We start from the raw sequence: 22,036 nt of genomic DNA, 5'->3' as shown, positions 1-22,036 counted from the left end.
AAAAATGTGTATCCTACGTGTTGTATTTTGAATTTTTTTTTTAATGTCTTTAAAAAACAGACAACTGAAGTAAAAAGATTAGTTGCCTTGTTTTCTTGTGTTTTTACTATAGGGTGTAATTGGACTCTGTAGAGAGCACACCTGCCTAAATGTCATAATGTCATATCAGCCACAACAGAAGACTTCTGCCGTGCATGTATTTTGGAAACAAATTGTTTTGCAGTATTTATTAATGTAAAATACATTTTGAAAATTAATAAAGTATTTTTTGATGAAAAACAAACATTCATGAACTAAATTCTCGAAAATGCCAACGCAAAGAGAAACTGAATGAATTTGAATACTTGTGACTATCTAAACATACGTATGGGAAGATAATAATACATAATAATTTGCAGTTTATCTTTACTTCACTTTTAATAAACCCAATATTGTATCGCCCTTATTCTATTTAATAAATGGCGACTAGAGGGTAAAACTCCAAGTCCCAGAAGACCCCGCGTCGCCCATTGGAGCGCGTGTGCTGTGCATGCAGTGGAGAGGGATGTAGAGCGTTTGGAGGCGGGGAGTCAGTCGGCTCGCTGTGGAGCTTGTGTCGGGCAGCAGGAGGAGCCGACACCGACGGGAAAAAAGAGACCGACTCAAAGAAAAGACACGAGCGTCGCTCAAATGCAGACATTTGGGCTTTGAATTGCACCGGAGGAAACCGTCGAATGGTTCACGTGAAGCGTTTGGTTTTAACGTGGACAGAAAGGGTGTAGACTACGGACACGGAAAGGCAACCCCCCCCCCCCCCCCCCCCCAAAACACCAGGAGGAATCGGCAAGAGGTGAGAGGAAAACCGTTTGGGGGGCTGAGAGAGAGATATCTGAAACTGTAGCGAAAACAGTGAAACGCTCCACAATTGGCTACATTGAAGTTTAAGGAACAGTTTTGGACACGGCAGGCCGTAGTCGTTCATTTTTTGATGGGTTTTCTCTTAAAAGCACGCAACTGTTAGCTAGTCTGGACTGTTTTTTTTTTTTTTAAAGCCCCCATAGGTGTAAACTGTATCCCATCTGAAATGGGTGAGGTTTGTGCGGCCATACAAAAGACTTGTGCTGATGTTCTATTCACCGGAGTGAATTCATGTCGTTTGCTCTCATTGATTTTTTTGTGTGTGTGTGTGTGTGTGTGTGTGTGTGTGTGTGTGTGTGTGTGTGTGTGTGTGTGTGTGTGTGTGTGTGTGTGTGTGTGTGTGTGTGTGTGTGTGTGTGTGTGTGTGTGTGTGTGTGTGTGTGTGTGTGTGTGTGTGTGTGTCGCCGTCGCCTTTTCGCCTCAAAACACCACTGACCCTTTTTGATGTGTGTCATATTAATGTGGTGAGCTTTGTGTTGCGAGGCAGGGAGCGCCTCAGGAAATACTAACACACAGAAAGGTGGACATATATCTCAGCCCGTGTTGTTATTTGGCAGCGTTACAAAGTAACCAGCGTGTGTGTGTGTGCGCGTTTTCTTGGCTGTAGACGCTGGGTAATATTTTGCATTAGCTCCAGTGTAGAGAAGCAGTAGTAGACTGTGATGAAGGCGGTTAAACTGCAGTTAGCCCAAAAAAATGAAAAAATCATCAGAAATCAAATCACGGGATGCTTAAATTTCATCTCCTTTTTATTTTTATTTTTATTTTTTAAAAGAGATCCATCATCGTGGCACTTAACCCCGTTCCCAATCCAAGACTCTCACTCTGGATTCAGCTGAGCTTTCTAGTTGCTGTTAGAGCCTGAGGTGGGGTTACCTTCCATGCAAACGACCCCTGTAAATGCAGGAGAGGGGGTCCCTCACCACCACCCCTTACAGTTCAGGACGGATGTGGACTGTGTTGGGATTTAAAGCCACATAGGAAGGAAGGAGGAGGAGGAGGAGGAGGGAGGGAGGGGGGGGGGGGGGATCAGTGGATAGACTAGAGAAACTGGACGAACCCCTGCCAAGAATTTAGTTGCAGGGCAGGCAGCTGGTGTGGGTTGAGGAAGATGAAAGCACAGAGGAGAAAAAAGGAAAAAAACTGACAGTACCTACCTTTCTGTAGCTGCAGGAAGTTTACCCTTCTTTGTGGGTTTGGAAAATATCCATAACAATATTGTGCAAACTGTTGCCGCTTGTATGGGATATGCTTTTAAAGCTGATAAATGTGCACATTTGCCTCCTAGACTGTAAATCATATCTAAACAATCTCCTTGGGCAGGATGGGTAATTGTGCGTGAAGCTTTAATTTCTGTTTGAAATGTGTCCTAATTTAGCCTTTATTTCTGTCTCTTGTTTTCCAGGAAAAGAGCCAGTCTTAGTATGTTATTGGAGAAATTGACTCTACGCTGGCAAGTCCCCTCCGTGTTAATGTAATGGAAACACGCTTTGGTCACCCCCGGTCGCATCTGAAATGCATGAGCGGAAATATATCAGCAACTCCCATGGCTAATTGTATCAAGCGGCGGTGGCTTGAGTTCGCCAGTGGATGCACTCAAGAGCCGGGTGCCCTGCCATGCCCAGCGCCATGCTAAAGCAACACACTCATAATAACAAGGAGCACTCAGTTCAACCAGTGGGAAAGCTGTGGAAAAAGTTGGTGGAAAATCTATGGTTTGAGCCTCAGTTTTGATTTCCATTTTTTATTTTGACCCAGATTTTTCTGTATCCCGTCATAGCTCGGCTGCTTTCCCTGCCATCTGCAGCGGCTCTGCTTCCTCCTTCACTCCGGCGTCTCCTTAACGTCAACGCCACGGACCGCTAGACTGCAACCTGCTTTCTGAGAGGCACGTTTTTTTTCAGCCGTCAACATGGATGTTCGAATTTACCGCCGACCTTTGTTGGAGTTGAAAATGTGAGGGTCGGAGCGCAGGGACCCCTATGAAGAGGAGGAATAGGTGGAACAGCAGCACCAGATCAAAATGGCCCAAACCAGTTTGTTGCAGGGGAAGCGCTTTTACTGCCGGGAGTGGGTCTTCCACAAGATCCAGCATTGCCTCCAGGAGAAAACCAACAGCCTCAGCGGAGTGACCAGCACTCCCAGTAAGCAGCCGCCGCTGACGCCCGGCGGGGGTGCGTCCAACCCCGGCACCCTGACAGCGGGATCCACCAAGTCAGGTAGCTCCTGGGGAGTGTTGCTGGTGGGGGGGCCGGGAAGCGGGAAAACCGCACTGTGCACGGAGCTGCTGTGGCCCGCGTCGGCCCAGGGAACGCACCGGGGCCTGCAGCAGCAGGGCCTGGCGTTCCACTTCTGCCGGGCGGACGACTCGGACACGCTGTGCGTCGGCGGGTTCATCCGAGGTCTGGTGGCTCAGATCTGCCGCAGCGGGCTGGTGCCGGGATACGAGGAGAAGGTGCGCGACCCGGCTGTGCAGAGCACTTTACAGCCCGGAGAGTGTGAGAGGAACCCCACGGAGGCTTTCAAGAGGTAAGGACGAACAAGCACACACACACACACATACACACACACACACACACAGACACACACACACACACACAAATACACAAATACACAAATACAGCCCTCTTTCTGTTTTCCTGCTACTTACCATCAACTACAGAGGAATTATTTCACCGATCGGCCCGCTGTGAGACAGAAGGAACTGATCCATGAAGTTCTGGCTGATGTGTAGTCAATCAGTGGAGGATTGATTGAGAACAATCTTGGCAATCCATTGTTTGATGCAGTTATCAAGCAAAACTACCACACAATTGGTTTTCAATTATGAGCATTTGGTGCTTTTCTCAATTTTGTATCATTATTTACTGAATATCTTTGACTTTTGTTTTGTCGTTTGGACAAAACAAGCTCTCTATTTTCTAACATTGGTTGAATGAATAATTGAAAAATCCAAACAAAGTATCTGGTGAATTGCTGATACAGACAACATATTGTTGCAGCCCTGCAGTGGCACACGCTGGTTGTACAGGATTGTCAGTAACATCTGAAAGAAGAACACATTTCATCCTCTGGTGGTTCCAGGTAAACTTTGAAATCTAGGAATTTGCCTAGAAATGTGAAATGCAGAGCCAGCCCCTCCCCCTCCCTTCCCCCTCCACCTCCTGACCCTGATGCACCCCTCCCCCCCTCCCCTTTTCTCCCCTGACTGCTCACACTCGTCGCATAGCCCCGCCTCAGCAGCCCCTCCACTTATTTGATGTCACGGTTTTGTTGCCCCCCGCCCCCTGCTGTGCCATGCCGGGTGGGACTGTCCCCGCTCGGGTCAGATGTTTTTAAGTTGCAGCCGAGCTCAGGTGGCCGGAGACTCTCGAGGGAAGGAGCTTTTGAACTGCGACGGACTCGCTGACTGACTCGACTGAACCCGAGTGACTGCACTGCAGAAAAGATGAAGTGCACGTGTGAAACTGAAGTACAGTAAGCCGGTGGACTTGGACCGGCCGCCTGCCCGGGCATGTAACACGAGCAAGATGGACTGTTGTTGTAGGCAAGACGGCTTTGAAAGGAGCTGCATGTGTGTATGCGGGCTCCTCGCACGACTCGTCTACACCGAATAGGTCGCGCATTTTGTGCAACACCGGCTGGAATGCAGCACTGACACACACACACACACACACACACACGCACGCTTCTTGTCTGGCCATCTGGTCATGCTTATTCCACCATCTCAACATCACACACAGGGGGGGAGAAGTAGGTCAAACGTTCAGCAAAGGTAAATCATTTTTTTTTTTTTAAACGCTCACCAGAGTCAACAGCTCAGCCCACGCACTTTTACACACTCGTTCCCTCAGAAGTGAGCGCTCCTCTTGTCATCTGCTTGTAATCACACAGCCTCTACCGATGACTGTGACTTCGGTTTGACCCTCCCAGATTAAAAAAAGGCAGGTTATCACGGGGACATAAACGGAGACGAACCCAGCTGGGACGGACTTCTCACTTCGGCTCTCGCTCCGTGTGGAGCTGAACGGTCCCGTTTGCTTCCGTCGCACTCGGACAACAACGACGCTTATCGTCACAGCCTGTTTTTGTTTGTGGGCCAAATAGGCTCTTGTGCCTTATCGGCATCTCAGGTGTAAAAGCGTTCCAAGCGCCGTCAAAGCACACAAATAATCACAGCGACTCCCCCGTTGTACTAGATGCTATCTGGCTTCAGGAAGCCAAGATTGTTGTCTGACGGTGACATACAAAATAAAAACGGAGCAAGAAACGGAAGGGTGTAAAACTTTATTGTTATTCAAACATGATGACCACTAACTTCCATCAGGGATAAAACATTCACAGAGGGTTGGTCAGACTGTGGCCTGTGCTTCACTCAATAAGAGGGCCTTGTTTAACACAGATGTTTGCCCCCCCCAAGCCCCCTTCCAGCTGTGATTTTAGATGTAAGCTAGTGAGTGAATGCAAGAGGCCCCGTCAAATTCTCTAGCCTGGTCAAAGACAAACAAGTCTGTTTGTTGATAGTAATCACCAGTCTTGTGTTAATACATTGAAACCGGTTCAGACACGGTTCTACGTCCACTCTGTGCAGCGCCATCACTGCTCTCCCCATCTGAACGTCTGCAAGCACAGACATTTTAATATTACTATCAATCAATTATCTTCACATTTTGTATGCACTGATGCACTAAAACAAATCTACTGGTTCCAGCTTCTTACATGTGGATATATTTAGGTTTTCTTAGTCTTCAGTGTTGATGCTTGTTTGTTTTGCTCAGTGGCTCCGGTGTAGATCACATGATGCTTCCGTTGCCTCTTTGTCCTTTGTTGTCACCAACATTTTTTTATAAAAGCCAAAACTTTCAAGTCACATATACATATCTATTGATAAGCTTTAACAAAAGTACGCCACCCACTCATGGACCTCGCCGTGCTACACACCTGTAACAAATGAGTCTACCCTTCATCAGACTGCTATGTCCCGCCCACAGCACCCCTCATTGGCCAGCTGTGAAATGGCTCCAACAGTCAGTGATGGCCATGTTGATTGATGTTATATATATTAATTTAAAGATGTCACCATGGGCTACATGAACCTGTGATTGGGAATTTGTTTTACTGTTTATTGATTCATTAATCAAATAATTAAACAATTACAGATTAATAGTAAAAGTCAGTAGTTACAGCCTTAATATTTAATATAAAACCAACTAATACTGTTACATTGATTTCAGCCAGCCCAGCCTAACTAGAAGGCATTTTTATTTCACATATTACTAAAAGTAATGTGATGCATTAGCCCGTCAGCAAAGGCCATGGGCCACAGCTCTGCAGATAAAAGGTGGTCTCACCTTTCACTTTGCCTTTCTCCTGCTTCTGTTCTACCAGAACAAGCTGATATAGCGTCACATCTCCATCACTCTGACGGGCTCGACACCTGGCTGGTAGTGTACCATCTGTTTCATTAGTCTCTGTCTTAGCTTTATCAAAGGCCACTGCCCCGTTTTGACTGGAGTCCTCCAGTTTGAATGAATTTGGGACTTTTTGAGCAACCAGCCACCCGTCCAACATGCCTCACCCCCCCCCCCCCCCCCCCCCTCCCCTCTGGACAAAAGAGCTGGTTTCAAATAGGTGGATTTAACCCAGCCGTGTAGGTCAAACTAAAGGCAACAGGTTTTTCTTTTTTTTTTGCTGATGGGACAAAGCCGCCTTTTAGTTCTTGTGTGACCTTATGTTGTTGGGCTGTTCTCCACTGAACATGAGTCGAGCTTGAATTGCAGCTGGACAAGTTTCTATTTCTCCGTAAAGGGCACGGACTTCAGAAATGATGAATGACCGAGGCTTAAATTTGTGAACGAGATTTGAAGGTTGTTGGCAGTGTTTTATTCCCTGAGCGGTTCTGCGGAAGAAATTGATGCTGCAGCTCAGATTTCTTTTTTTTTTTTTACAGGGTATAAATGTTTTTGGAAAAGAGTTTCTGTCAGCTACATCAAACATCCATCCATCCATTTTCCTCCGCTTATCCGGGGTCGGGTCGCGGTGGCAACATCAAACATTACTCTGTAATACTTTGCGTATTGCTTTGTTCCAAATAACCGTTGACAATTGAGAGAAGTAGTGACGTTAGTCTGATTAGTGCGGTAGCCTCGAGTGAACGTGGAGATTGTTTGGCTTTTATAAGTCGTCATTTAACGAGACATTAGCGGCTTCCAGCTAGCTTTTGTTTCAGTACATTTTGACACGTGAATTCCAGTTACAGCATCTTGGAAATGTTGGGAATCGTGAGGTGCAAAACCAGAGATAAAAATAAAAGTGATGTTTTGTCTTGACCTCTTGTGATCTAACTGTAACAGGGAGGCCTGCTAATAATGTGAGTTTAGTGGAAAACATTTCAGTCTGATTTTGAACACAGTTCAAATTGGGGCACATTTCAGTTTCAAGTAAAACCAACCAAGACATTTTTTTATAGTGTGTGGGGGAGCTTTGTGTTTTTTCTTTTTCTTTTGTGTCGACTTTTTGACTTTTTGACTCCGCTTATTGGGGTTAAGGGATGCTAAATGAAAGCGGCCTCACGCCTTTCATGTGGTGCACGGCTGTGGAAAAACTCGCTGCAGATTAGGGCCACGTTTTAGAAAGAAATGGCTCCCAGTGTGACGCATCAACTCCAGTCGAGCAGATGAGGAGAAACGGCAGTACTGGTGCGGCTGCAACGATGACTCAGCAATCTGAAGCCAGCCTCTCTGTGTGTGTGTGCGTGTGTGTGTGTGTGTGTGTGTGTGGGTTTGTTTGTGGATGTGCCTACATGCTTGTGTGGGCAAACATAAGTCATTCACAGTGTTGTTAACCCACTCAATAAATGAAGCTCACGTATGATGGTGACCATGCTCCTGTGATAGCGTGCAGAGGAAGAGATGATGCAAGTTTCGACTCATTCATGAAGGCAAAGGAGGGCTGTGACTTTGTCTCTAAAATATAATCCCCAAGTTCTGATCAGAGAAAGGAGGCTAAGCCTCTAAAATGTGTATCTGGTCAGACCAGAAGTCAGAAAGTATTCAGTTTATAATCACAGAAGGAAGCAAGCAAATCGTTAGAGAAAATAGAACCACTCACACGACTAATATTTCATAATAATATCATACTCATTACTAAATAAGCAACAGTTAAAGCTGAAGCTCTTAAGTTGTTGTTTATGAAGAGTTAAACACTAATAATCTCCTCCATATGGGCTGTGTGGGTGTGGTTTGATCACAACATAAGCAAACAACCCCACAACTTTCATCACATTTTGATTCAAATACTGCTGAACTCTGATTGGTCGACACAATATTTGTGACATCGCCTTTTTTCCCCCCCAACTGAGTCCGCCCTCTTGAAAGCAGTGAGAGAAGCAATGCAGCAAACAGAAAGCCCAAATCTCAGTCCTGCTCTGACTTTGGCACAATTTATTCGTCTGTTTTGGATCAAGAAGCCGACTGAGAAAATGTGTTTTCAGAGCTTTTTATCAAATATAAAAAGACTGTTTCCTGATGGTCGTCTCGTTGTATCAGCGCTATGTTATTATAACGTGTCTGAGCCAGACAGCTCACACTTGGGCCCTTTGTCACCAGAAAGCTGTTGAATCACTGCATGCAAAGCCAGTCTGAACACCGTGCGGTAGGTTTACCTATCCGTGTTGAAATCCTCGTGCAAAGTGTGTATTCATGTGCTGAGGCTTTTTTTGCACACAAAGACGGCGTGTGAGGAGAGCTGGAGGAGAGCAGAGAGTGTTTCGGAGACAAACTGTGGTGGTGGGGGGGGGGTTGAAAAGGATGAAATTTCAGATTCCTTTGACAGCGTTGGATAGCTGGCCAGGAATGCACACCTCGTCTGGGCTGGGAAGAGCTCGGGGGTTTGGAATAGTTATCCGAGGTATGTGTGCCGTGCTGGCCACAAACCAAGTGTGCGCTGTGTTTACACTTTAGCAAATCATTAATAGGCTGCTTTATAACGGTGAAGACGTTTGACTGCTGATTGAAGAGGCTGAATTTATGTTTTTCATTAGAATTTTGTACATATTTTGGTCTGTTTTTCTTTTTTTGACTGTATCAAAGTAAAACAAAAACTGGTGATATGTAAATACAAGTAAATGTTATACCTGTCCCACTTCCACCAATAAATCGTCCTGAAATACTTATGGAAAAAAAATATATATATTTTACAGAATTTTACTTTATAGATCTCTTGATTTTAAAGGTGGACAATACGAGAGATTGGGGACATTTTGATTGCCTCTCAGCAGCTCTCAACATGGCGTCGACCGAGCAGGCGTAGCTAACGGTGCTAACAACGCTAACAGTACAAACTACGGCAAAAGACGGTGTGAAACCAGACGACGGGGGCTAAAAACCGTCGTATAAGAGCAGTGCAGAGAAGCGGGTCATGCTCACGTGCACTAAAAGTAATCAAAGCCGGCCCAACTATGTCAACAAAGCAAGGAGGAGCTTGAATAACAACACACACAGAGGAAGAGAGACTTCATTACTCTAGTATATGTTATTATTATCATATCAATGTTCTGAATGTCGTATATATGATGCTTTAAACAACCTGTTGACAAAGTAGCTGAGTTGACTTAAAATGGCAAGTCGAGAGAGAATCACACTTTGTGACGCCAGCAGTAGTCTGGTGTGATGTAATGAAGGGTGGGGAATGACTCAGATTCCAAGATGGACAACATCCCCCCCCCCCCCAACAAAAACAATGTGATCGCTGTGTGTGACCAGTCCCATGAGAGGGTGTTTACAATCAAAAACATCACAAGACTTTGATCACCAGATATCCACTTCAGATTTCATTTTAGGGACATTAGTGATGGAACCGTTTGGGCTTCTTTAGTTTTTAATAGAAACTGTTGTTTTTGTGTAAGTCACCTAGATTTGGCTCACACACACACACACACACACACACACCTCTCTTCCTCCCCCTGACCGCGCAGTCTGCAGGACGCCTTTTCTCAGACAGCTGGAGGCATTTTGTCTGCTCGGCATCCATCGCAGAATTGATTGTGCAAAGCCATTAAGCCGAGATCAGATTCTCTCATTGTCCAGCATGTTTAAAGAACGGCAGAAACAAGCTCCTGTTAAATACTTACAGGACCGTTCACGAGTGATTGGAGTTTGCTGATGTTATGTCAGTATGCGAGGTAATCTGCCGTCGACCGACGGAGGTGGAACATGGCTGAGAGTTGAAGAGCGGGGCTGGGTATCCTCATGAATGTTGTTGTACTGGTGCTGAAATCATTATTTTTGTATCAATTCAAATACGATGCAATTTCCATAAATGTCTCCCTTGATTTATACATTTGTCTGGAGTGAACAAAGTCCTTATTTAAATCAGGACATATATTTTATAATTTAGTTTGGCACTTTATCATTTGCTGGCTGTCTGTACACATCTTGCCGTAGTTGTTGAGATGTTAAAGTCTGGATCAAAGCGTGGATACACAGACTCCCATTGGCAGCTACTGGGGCTAAAAACAGAGGAGATGAAACATTCAAAGAGAAAGTCGTCAGAATTGGAGCTTCACAAATTCCAAACTGCAACTTCAGCCGCACAGCTAAACGGCTCACTGAGATATGAAATATTAGCAGAGTGGCTTCATGTCAGGAGAGATGTTGATCGATTGTGTACTTAATAAAACAATGTCGGCATGGTTTAAGGTTGTTTGTGTCTAACCGTGATGCATTTGTTCCAGCTCGAGGCTTGAGAAGGATTTTTTTGAAACGTTGCCCAATTCTCCACTCAGTCGTTGTGAACACATGATTGTAATGGCCATTTCTGTATTTTAGAAGAAAAAAAACGAACTCGTTTACTGCTGCAAGGTTGACGTCCTCGGAGGGTTATCCATCTAATGAAAGGCTCTCAGCACAAATGAATGTAGATATGTCTGTCTGCAGCTTACATAACGGCTGTTCTCTCCCTCTCTGGAACCACTCTGCATCAAACCCGTGATTTATGAAAACGCTTTAAAGAACAAGCTTTATTCAACGCATAACCATTCTGCAAAAACTGTAATGAAGCCTCAGATTTGGAGTTTATGTCCAATCAGATACAACTGGAGTGAGATGATAACGAGAGCATATGGCCGATGTACCGGGGAGAATACAGTTAAAGAGTCTGGGCCGGGCTGTTTAGAACATTTGCTCTCAGCACATCGCTCTTATTGTCCTCATCAGTCTGATTACTTTGAACAAGTTGATTGCGGCAGTGTTATGCATAATGTAGGAATCTCACAAGGAGGTACGAGGGAAGAATCTGTAAGATAGTTGCCTCTTTCACTTCGGCTGAGCCGGTGCATGATTCAGCTGTTATCTTTCAACTGCATGCCAGTAAGCTGTCCCGACTTTGCAAAGATGCTGAGCAGGCTTCCTCCGTCTCTGGTTTTCTACCGATCGTGGTGGAAAGCTTTGTCGGTGTCGCTCTTTGTGGCGGTCGGTCCGAAGCTCCACTCACCAGTTGGCCGGTCCTTCATCAACAGAGGAGTGTCGAGGCCGGACATGACGCGTACATCTCACCCTCTGTTTTCTCTTCTGCCGTATCCCTGTCAGTGTTTATGTGCTGGTGTTTGGGTATGTGGCGTGGATTTCAGACTGTGCGCCCGCTCCATAAAACGAGCCGTGTAAATGTGCGAGGCGCTGGCTCCGTGCCCGGCGCTGCCCCGTCGGCCCAGACATCTTCACCAAACGTCACACTGAAAGCTTCACTCTGCACATTGTGGTGGGAGTGACGGCCGCGAACACAACACGACAGATGGGGAGTGCATTATATGCATTTCACATCCCCCTTATCCCACCCCCCCCCCCCCCCCCCCCCCTTTTTTCCTTGTCTTAAATAGAAATTGGCATCAGCTCGGTCATATGTGGAGCACTTGAGCGAGAACCAAAATAGTTGGTATAAATGTCCAAGAGCACGGCTTGTGGCCGAGTAACTTTTAATTCTCTGGCTCAGGTATGCTGCAGGTTTGTCTGGCAAACTAAATCAGCTTTTCCTGAGCTCATTTTCTCTCCGTCCCCGGCATCCCGCGGACTTTTCTTTGTCCGCGGTTCTCGTCTTTTGACTCTTTGACAGCCCGAGAGTAGCTGGATTGTGAGAGAAGAATGTCCCTTTGTTTTGCCCACTTGCTGTCACTGTGGATTTGATTGTCTCAGTAAGCAACATGGCCTCAGACACACGCACACACACACACACACACACAGTCACCCCTGTGGATGGACATTCCTTTTGGCAAGGCTCCCAGATGGCACTGCAGGTTCTCGGTGGGCTGCAGCCATCTGATGGAGTAATTGACTGTGCTACTGAAAGGCTGAGCAACATGACGACGGAGCGTGAAGGTTGGAGGCACGTTGCACGCATTTCTTTCCTGCTGAGGCTTCAAACTGCTTTGAATAAAAAAGTTTTCATTACAAGCTGAAGTTTGTAGAAGCTTTGCAAAAACAAGTTGAACTGTGCAGTTAATGTTCACTAGAGCGGGAGCTACGTTTTGGAGGATTTCATCTACTGCTGAAATGAGCAGTCCATCAATAATAGAGGAGCAATCCTTTGATTTCCAGCTTTTTGCAGTGAGGTAAAAGGTATTACAACTAATACATAACATTATGTGTTATCACACTTCTGACTTCATTTTAGGGAATCCTTTAATGTAATGTCAGGCTTTGACACTTCTCAGTAGTAACCGAAGAGGAAGTCTCTGTGAAGATGTCCTTGTACTGTGGACTGAAGGCACACAGACCTTCACCCCAGCCATCCCTGCCTCTATGTGCTGAAGCATAATGAGCTATGGGTGAAACGGAAGATACTTAAAAGGGAATGTCTTTGGAGCCACAGGCTTAGTGACAGACTGTTGAGCATCCAGGGGAGGTCTCATTAAAACGGTATTTTAGTGTTTTATGACAAAGCTTACAACCAATGTCAGTGCAATATGAGAAGAGTAGTGAAGAGTCCCGTCATCTGGAAGCTGACCGATGTTTATGTGCAGCTACCCGTGGAAAACCTGGGATGCCCTGAAGCCGTCCCTCTAATCAAGTTTTGATTAATTGATTTTCTCAGCCCCCCCTTTTTTTAATGTTAAATGAACCTCGAGCCAGATTAAAATGTCTCTAATATGAATTCCTCAGATCCTTTCATCACAGCCAGTTGAGTTTTATGAGTCTTGAGACATTTTTAACAAACCGACGTCTTACGGTTTGCTTCGAAACTGTTGGTGGCCGTCACAGCGTAACAGAGGTCTTGCCAGAACAAACATAACTCCAGAGAACAAAACGTGCATGTGTTGGCCATCCAGCTCCAGCGAGCGTTTAGGTGTGAAGTTAAACGTTAGCACTGGAGCAAGTAGATTCCACGTCTGGCTTGCAGCTCGGCGTTGATAAAAGGTTAATGTAGCGTTTAAACTGTGCTCAGCCGAGTATTGATGCCATGCTTGGTGGAGAATGCTTTACATCATGTTCGTTTTATCGCCGGATGCCACAGGGCTGCTTTTTAATGGATGTTCACATTCAAACATTAATGTTCATGTTGCAGGGAGATGTGGCGAGCTTTGACTCGGACGAAATCTCCCATTGTTAAGTTGTCCCGGAACACATTTCTCTCCACGTCTTTAATATAATCTCTGAACATTTAGCTCTCGGCAGAGTTCTTTGTCAAACAAAAAAGCCCACTGAATTATAAATGACTCTCTGCTCTGGATGGTTTTTACAAACTCAAATCACTGGCAGTGGGCCTGTTAATGGATGCAATCTGTGGTTGGATGGAGACACTCTCTACCAATTGAGACTGATGAACTGAGGATGGTACGCCTCCTGCAGTGGCAGTGTTACTCCTCAGATAGCAACTGATCCACAGTAATATAGCATCTCTCAGATTAAGTAGTGAATCTACGTTGCTGCCCAAACTTGAAATGAAATTGAAAGCGCTCACTGACGCCAGACTTTCAATCGGGACTAAGCGCCGACTCACCCGTAATCTGACGGGGATTGAGTTTTAGTTCATTTTGATACATTGAAACAATGTTGCACGAATGAATTACAACAAACCAGACCTTTACATAATGTTTTCTTTATTAATACATTTGTACAACATATTGTTCTCAACATGTAAATAAAGTGCAAGAAAACATTTACGTCCATTTGAAAACACGCTTCATGAAGTAAATGTTATGTGTACAAATACAATGATGAATGTGACTTGGAATACTATTATAATATAAAATAGTGATATTATAATAATATAAAAACGATATGAATAATAACATAAAAGCATGTTTTGCTAATTAAACAGAATATAAAAAAATAAATGATTTGAAGATCTTCCTTTCCTCCTCATGTCCTCTTTGTCTCTCCTTAATATAAACGAATATGAATTATATGTTCATGTTGTAGAGCTTGTGGACAAAAAAAGAACTTAAAGTCAAATACAATCGCATTCAAAAATACAAAGACAATCGTATAGCACAGAGCTCATTTTAACAACTTTCCCTCAAGCTCATTTTGTGCAGCTTGTAGGGGAGCATACGGTGTGAAAACACATAATTTCAATAGCAAAGTTGACATTTACTGCAATAATTTTGAGTTTAAAAACAAGTTTGCTGCTTTTGAGGCTTTATCACACCTTAAATTACTATGTAACTTAAGCAGAAGCCTTGCATTTGTTGGCTTGACATGCTAATTAAGACTAGATTCTTGCCAATACTTAGCACTGATATTAATGGCAAACAGTAGCCTAATGCTAGTTAGCATCGTAAGCAGGAAATCCAACGGCTTTACAGTAGTTTACTATCGCAACGTTTACAAGAAAATGCTTATCCGACAAGTTTGTTTAGAAATTCTAACATGCTTTGACTGCAGATTATATTCAGCCTTCAGACAAGAACCGTCTCTCAGTAATGTTTAACAAAAACATGACAACTTTCTTTCTCTTCTCCTTCTGTCCTCAGATGCGTCCTCTTGCCTCTGCTGAGTGTTAAGCCTCCTCAGCAGTCTCTCTTCCTGCTGGTGGACTCCATCGACGAAGGCTGTCAGCTGGGCGAGGGGGAGCAGAGGTCCTCCGTCGGCTCCCCCAGGACCATCGCCGAGCTCCTGGCCAGTCACCACGAGTTCCTGCCTCCCTGGCTGCTGCTCATCTGCTCCGCCCGGCGGCAGAATAAGGCCATCACTAAGCTCTTCACAGGTAAACAGTCCGGCTTCTCTCATTCATTAACTACACTGTTGGTCAATAAAGGTCACACTCCTCTAAGTGATATCCACATAATTGATGTCATGTTGCATCAATACATCACTGTCACAATAATTGTGATACCGTTACTCACAAGTCAGTGGAGCAGTTTGATGGATGAGACAATATCTGCACACGTCGGGACAGCTCCATGTTTGTCTCCGCTCAGTGGCAGTGTTGATGTGATTCATTTCACCTCAGAATGCGGTTACATACGGAGCCGGCGGCGTCGTTCCTTTTTCTGTCCCAGACGTTTTAACAGCACCGATGCAAAAAGCTTTTTACCATCGCGACATGCCTAAAGAGATTAGGGTCACCGCTGCAGACCTTTGTGAGGGTTGCAGCGCTTCCTTCACGTCCTATGACACCGCACCAAACCAGCTGCTATTATCTCCCTGTCAGGCCAGCAGCCTCCACGCTGGTGATGAGCTGGCATAACATTAATCAAGAACCGGAGTGTGTGGGAGGAAGTCTCCTCCGCAGACTCGCGCTGCTGTGTGTGTGTTTGTGTGTGTGTGTTACCTTTTCAAAATCCACTGAATGTGGGAGCTCCTGGTGCCCTCGGCTCGCATCTTAAAACCGTTGCGTAATAAATCCCAGCAGTCTGAGCGGTCGTTTGTGTGCTCCTCCCCACTCGGGAGATGCATGAAGTCAGGTTCAAGGCTGAAAGAGCTACATGTTGTTCTTCCTTCTTTTACAGCTTTAATGGTGTCATAAAATGTCACAGTAATGGTATTAATGTTCCCTTAATATCCTGGCCTGTAATTTGTCATTTGCACATGAGGTAAAGAGAGACTTGGGCTTCTTCTTGTTGGCTTTGCTCGTGTTGTGTGTGCTGTATAGAGCAGCCAATGAGGAACCGGTATGATCTAGTTTTATATTTGTCTCATGTTAGGAAGTGTATTGAAATGTCCACAAATCAGACATTCAAAGGGCTACATTTTAACAGCTGAAACGATTGATGGGGACGCACCGATCCATCGTCTTCAGTCCTGATATCTGGGCTTTGGGTATCGGCCCACACCGACTGCTGATCCGAGACCAGTGTTTAATCAATAAGCTGTTTGATCTCACTGTGTGGCAGTGGATGGGATCAGTCTTTCATGTGTAAGGGAACTGACTACAACAAAATGTAACAACTTCTTATTTATTAAAATGATAAATTGTACCAGTAAAAATCTCCCAAAATGAACAGGAATTATTACAATTTTTAAAGCAGCAACAAATGGTTCAGAACTTAAACAGGAATTAGATTCCAGGATAGTGTATCGTATGTCCATATAGAAGCTAAATGAATGGATCGGCTCCTTTGTCACCAATACTCAATCCTGCTATTTGGGTCAGTGTCACCCCAATATCCAATGTTGGTATCAAAGCAATGAATCAAGAAACTAATTGCCATATTAATTACGGACGTACAGCCCTTATACATATATCGACACATAAACCAAGCGAGCATGCAAAAATATTGATTCTAAGTTGGGTGTTATATCCTTAAACATATCTACTTTTGTATATTCTTAGACGATCACATTGTTATGGTTTGCAATGCTGTGAATTGCCATTTTTTCATTTTAACCATAGAATAAATGTAATCAGATTAAACACACAAATGGAGAGACTGCAGCTCTGAGGAGTCGGTTCAAACTGCGTTTGGTCCAGTTAAGTCCAGACTGGAATCCACCTTCAACATGGCTGTCTTTTGTCTTTTCATTGTGTCTATTTCATGATGTAGTTCAGTGTGTTTTCATTATCAGAGCACCTGTCTCTCATTGGAATGATTGGCATGTGTTCACAACTTCACTGAAAGTAGGTCGTCAATGACCGGCTGCAGTGTTTGGGACTAAGTGAAATCTGCAGTGTGGGCGTCCGACGGGTGGAAGCGTAGTTTAGATCTGATCAGTGTTGACAGTCGGGTTTTAGGACACCAGAACTCTCTTTCAGTCTTCTGTGGGTTTCGTGCGTCTAATTCCACAAACCAGCTGTGATGCAAGCTGCCCACTTCATAATCGCAGAGACGTGCCCACCCACTCTCTCCTCCAACATCAAAGCGTCTTCGTAGGTGCCTGTGCTAGATTAGATTGTGGATTGGTATCGGAGTGTAGCGTAAAGTATCCTCACAGCATTTCCAAAAAAATTTGAGCCCACAGACAACACAGACGGAGACGAAGTTTTATATTTGATTTCCTTTCAGCAGCAATTTGCATTAAATCGTATTTTCTGCTTGTGCGCGTGTGTGTGCGTGTGTGTGTGTGTGTGCGTGTGTATGTGTGCGCTGTCTGCCGTGTCTCGCCCCAACCATAGAATTACATCGGCTGATTCTATTTGCATTTGCACATAAAGTTGACAGTGGAGCCACCAGGGGAATATGTGTGTGTATATGTATATATATACCTGAGTATCTCAGGGAGTTCTGTGATTGCCTGTTTGCCTTTTCTCTCCAGATGTTGCTCGCTGATGAGCTGTCTGTTCTTTTTTGTGTCTGATACGGTTTGAAGGGAATTTCATCTTGGAACAATCTGATAAACAGCAGTTATCTCTTTTCTTTTCCTTCTTTCTTTCTCTTTGGACTGGCTCTCATCCCCCTTTTTCACTCCCTCTTTGAATGGCGGCCCAGCTGTGGTCGGGCTTCTCATTCCAATCGCCCAGCAGTTTGATTTAAAAGACGAGTCTCCGTTTGAACAGAGGAACAGAACCAAAGTCACACATTTAACAGGGAGTGGAGGACATATGTGATGTTGCTGTTCTGCATGCGTTCCATTGGGTTTGTGCTTTAAGATGCTCCTACAGACCTCCAACGAGTCTCGGCCTCTGTCCTTGGCTGAGGCTTTTAGCGGCCTCTTTGTTTTGTCTAGCTTCAGTCTTCCGCCTTTAGTTCAACTCTGGCGATTCTTCTGCGAGACTTGCTTCTTTTTTTTCCTTCCTCCCTCACACATAGACGGATGTAGACATGCAGGAAAAACACGTTCACCCACTTACCGCGTCCTCCATTAGCTTGGGCGCCTTATTATGAATACAGCAGTGCGAATACTCCTTATTCCGGCAGCACTAGTCCTAAAATAGACCAAAGGGCTGTAGAGTATCAAATTGAAGCCAACTGTCCCCCTAAAAATACCCTCCGTATTGTTGATGAGTCAGAGATGGCAGTGACCTGCCAAAAGACTCCACTTTCACGCTCCGTGCAGAGCCAACTCCTATTTTATATGAGCGGCCTGTTTGGTGTGGGTTTCCCAGTATGCTCTGGTCTGCGGTGATGGGAGCGCTGTGGTTGTGTGTATGTAGTGTTGATGGAGCTTGAGGAATGACCTTTAACCAGAGGGGTCGCTTTGCAGAGAGATTGCTGGACCAGAAGTCTGCTCTGATGGTTTTTAGTATTTCTGAAAGAATTTGGGATCCTTCTGAAGACTGGAACTGAAGAGATTTTAGCTGGCTTCGATTTTAGTTTAATTCACTTGAGTCTGACACACACTATCTGACACACACTATAAGAGATGCCGTTTCCCCCCATGAGCAACGCTCTGAATTCCTCTTTCCTTGCTCAACTGTTATTCCTCGTGTCTGTCTCAGAGTGGAATGTGCTTTGGGAAGTTTTCAACACCTCCGAGACCGAGCAGGAAGAAGGAGTCATTTCTGACTTCAGCAGCAGAAAGCCGCGCTCGCATCCGCTCGGCTAAAGCCCCACAAACAAAGAGCGTTCTGTTTGTGAGGAGGAGTACAGGAATATGGAGGATCCTGCCGGCTGACTCGCAGTTTTGATTACGGTCTTCATGTGGTATCTTTTGAAATGGACAAAAAAAAAATGCCGACTTGAGATGTGAAGGAACACCGCGGCGAACTAACATCGGAGTGGATCTGTAGCTGTGCTACTTCTTTACGCCCCGAGTGACGGCAGACTTATGGAGAGGAGCTTGCCTTTGCTGTGCTGTGCTACTGTAAGGCCACAGCAGGGGTAGCGGAGTGGAAACACTTAGGCAGCGATTTTGGTTTGGAGCCGGGGTAGAATCTGTGCCAATTTAACAAGGCCTCCGGCAGAAGGGAGAGCAAGGGGAAGGGGAAAGAGAGGGCCGGGTGGAGGTGGGAGACGGGCAGGGGGGTGTGTGGGTGTGTGTGGGGGTTTAAATAGAAGCAGCCTCTCAGACGTGTATTTTTTTTTCACAGCTTCTACCTCAAAAATGTCCTCACACGACTGATAAAGGTGATGATATTTCAGAAATGTACAGAACGTATGTCAGAAATGCTCCGATAACTTTTTCAAATTCTAGATTGGCCTCATTCAGTATATTATGAAGCGGGCTCCCAACAGAACCAAATCCCTTTGCTTCTAGTCCCACTAAAATACACACAGTCGTCCGAATCGTGATCCCCTCAGCGTTTGCTCCATCCTAGTGTGTGATCCTTTTATGGTGTGGAGGCATCACTGGACTGTAATGGCTACCACCTGCCCAATATTGTTTATGGTGCGTGCTTGTCAAAGTCACTGTTTCTCAAGTAGTTAAGCATGTGTAGGTGCTGTCCTGGTGGTAGCAGGCAGTACTGCAGTAACAACATGAGAGTATATCAAAGAGTCAGCATATACTCATGAATACTTCTTTGATTAGAGAGAAGATGGACTTTGGTTGGTGCATGTTTGTAGCACATTACTGCCCAGTAAGTCCACACACATTCAACTCTGATATTAGTATGATATTGATATTTACTCTTAGCAAAAGTAAACTTCTCTATTCCTTTTAGATTTTAGCCTTAAAGCAGAAATAAGCTGACTGACTATATAACTGTGACAAAGGTGCTGCTAATATAAAGACATAGGTTAAATACAGAGGGAGGCTTTGGGATTGACAGCTTTTTATTAAATCTGAATCCTGTATTGAATCAATGTATCAAATCGTACTCCCTCGCTGAACTGATCCAGGTTTTAATAAAGTGGCAAAAGTTCCAAGTAACTTAATATTTAAGAACTAAACCTCAAAGATTCTGGCAGGGGACGTCACTCCCCTCTCTCCTCTCATTTCCTCCCATCTCTTCATTGTTTTACTATCATAGCAGCTTAATATAAACTACCTAGAGAAGATACAAGATGAAGATTCTTTATCTTTTATTCAATGTGGCTATTCTACAAACTATCAGAACGCAGCCCTATAGAGGTAAAGAGTCATGTGTTAAGATCTGAGATAACCAGCGTGAGCCTCTCCTCGCTCCGTGACTTATCGGTGAATACATGAGGAGGTAGATGATGATGATACAGCCGAGTTTAAAGGAAACACAGAACAAAACTGTGCTGTGCTTAGGATTTTGAGAGAACAGCCAGCATGAGCGAGGGATGAGGAAGGATGGAGAAGGCACGGATCTGTCGACTGCATTGCCAGTAGTTCTAATAATATAGTATCAGTGTGCTGCTGCAGCCGGGAAAGATAATAGCTCCTCTTAAACAACCACATTCCTGCTCTGCAGTGTTACAGCCACTTCAATTAGATTGATTTCGACTATCATAAAACACAATATTATTTTTCATCCTTTTTCAATTTTACTCTGTTCTTCCACTTGGTCACGGGGGGGCACTTGGCAGGCGTTGGTGTGTGTGCCGACAAGAAACTTGGAAAACAGCCACACACACACACACACACACACACACACACACTAAACCACACATAAAAGCCCCCGTTAGTTATGAATCACAGCTGTAATTAAGACGTTATATTCTTGGCTCAGTCTGAGGAATGTCACAGGAGCGCGTGGTGGCCACTTCAAGAAGACGCTCGTCTTGTGAGCCATTTTTAAGCGGGTTTACTCATTCCCTTCCTAAGATGACACATGAGGTTGGGTTTTCTTTTACCCACAAGTATTGAGCAGGTCTTCTTCCGTACCTCACAGTATATACAGTAGATAAGTAATTGCAAATTCCACAGCTATTGTATAATAAAAGCTAGACTTTCAGGAAAAGCTGTGACTCCGGGGTGGGCCTGTGTTTTTGTTTCCTGTATTTGCGTCTCGTTGGAGGGAGGGAAAGCCCACCCTGGCACTTGAACCACATCTTCCACCTCCACTCTGCCCGCCGTGAATGGGTCTTTCTTTACCCAGCCCGCCGAGAGACAGACCTGATTTACCACCAGCGATCACAAATGAAAAGAGCAGCTCTGTTTGAAAAGTATGCTCAACCCTCCTCCACCTCTCTGAGCAGCCCTCTGTCCCGAGGCCTGCGGGCGAACCTGACACAGGGTACGGTCGTTCCCCTGCAGAAAAAGGGCAACAAAACTCTCAACATCTCCCTGGATGTGTGTCTTGTTGTTGTTGTATACTTTCTTTTCGGTCAAATGCGAGACCTCACTGGAGGCCGCGGGATCTTCTGGCCGACTGACGACCCAAACGCGCTCGTAAAGCAGCGAGGACGGTTTATTTCTTCTGGGCTTTGGAACGCTCCCCGAAGACAGACAAAGATGGCTCTGCTCACCGACGCCCCAGTAAATGACATTTTGCAGCATCATTGACACGATGGGACGCTTTAGCTGTACGAATGCAACAGATGAATTTGTGACTGAGCTATGAAAATAAAATGGCTGTAAAAGTTTTACGAGGGAGTAGATGCCAAGAACAATTTCCAGGACTGAAAGCTTCGAGGCATTCTTTGAACTGAAAATTAAAAGGCCTTTATTTAATACTTTCAAACCAATTCCAACACGCTTTGGCTTTTGCTGCGGCCTTCATCAGAGAGACAAAATTGCCAAAGAGCGCGTTCAACAAATGCCTTTTGTTTATAACATAATAAACCCCCCTGTCCTCTTTTGTTAGTGTTTTTCGGTATTGATCGTCTCTGCGTCTCGATGCCTGGGCAACGAGAGCAAGGACTCAATATTTAATTATTTTACTCCCCCTTTCTTAAAATTGGCTTACGCAGACAAGC

At 44.9% G+C, this 22,036-nt stretch overlaps 1 protein-coding gene across 1 annotated transcript in view; it reads left to right on the top strand.

Moving 5' to 3' along the window:
- The first annotated feature begins 2,920 nt into the window (after window positions 1-2,920).
- Window positions 2,921-22,036, top strand: part of ankrd50 (ankyrin repeat domain 50) — a 31,399-nt gene continuing 12,283 nt past the window's right edge. The window contains exons 1-2 of the mRNA XM_076105236.1: window positions 2,921-3,426; window positions 14,864-15,096. Coding sequence (XP_075961351.1) covers window positions 2,921-3,426; window positions 14,864-15,096 — 739 coding nt within the window. The remainder of the gene's footprint in view (window positions 3,427-14,863; window positions 15,097-22,036) is intronic.

The sequence above is a fragment of the Anarhichas minor genome, unplaced genomic scaffold (genome assembly GCF_050575085.1).
Source record: "Anarhichas minor isolate MPS153535 unplaced genomic scaffold, ASM5057508v1 ptg000031l, whole genome shotgun sequence".
NCBI lineage: Eukaryota > Metazoa > Chordata > Actinopteri > Perciformes > Anarhichadidae > Anarhichas > Anarhichas minor.
The sequence above is the reverse complement of the archived record's forward strand: the minus strand, read 5'-3'. Positions and strand labels throughout refer to the sequence as shown.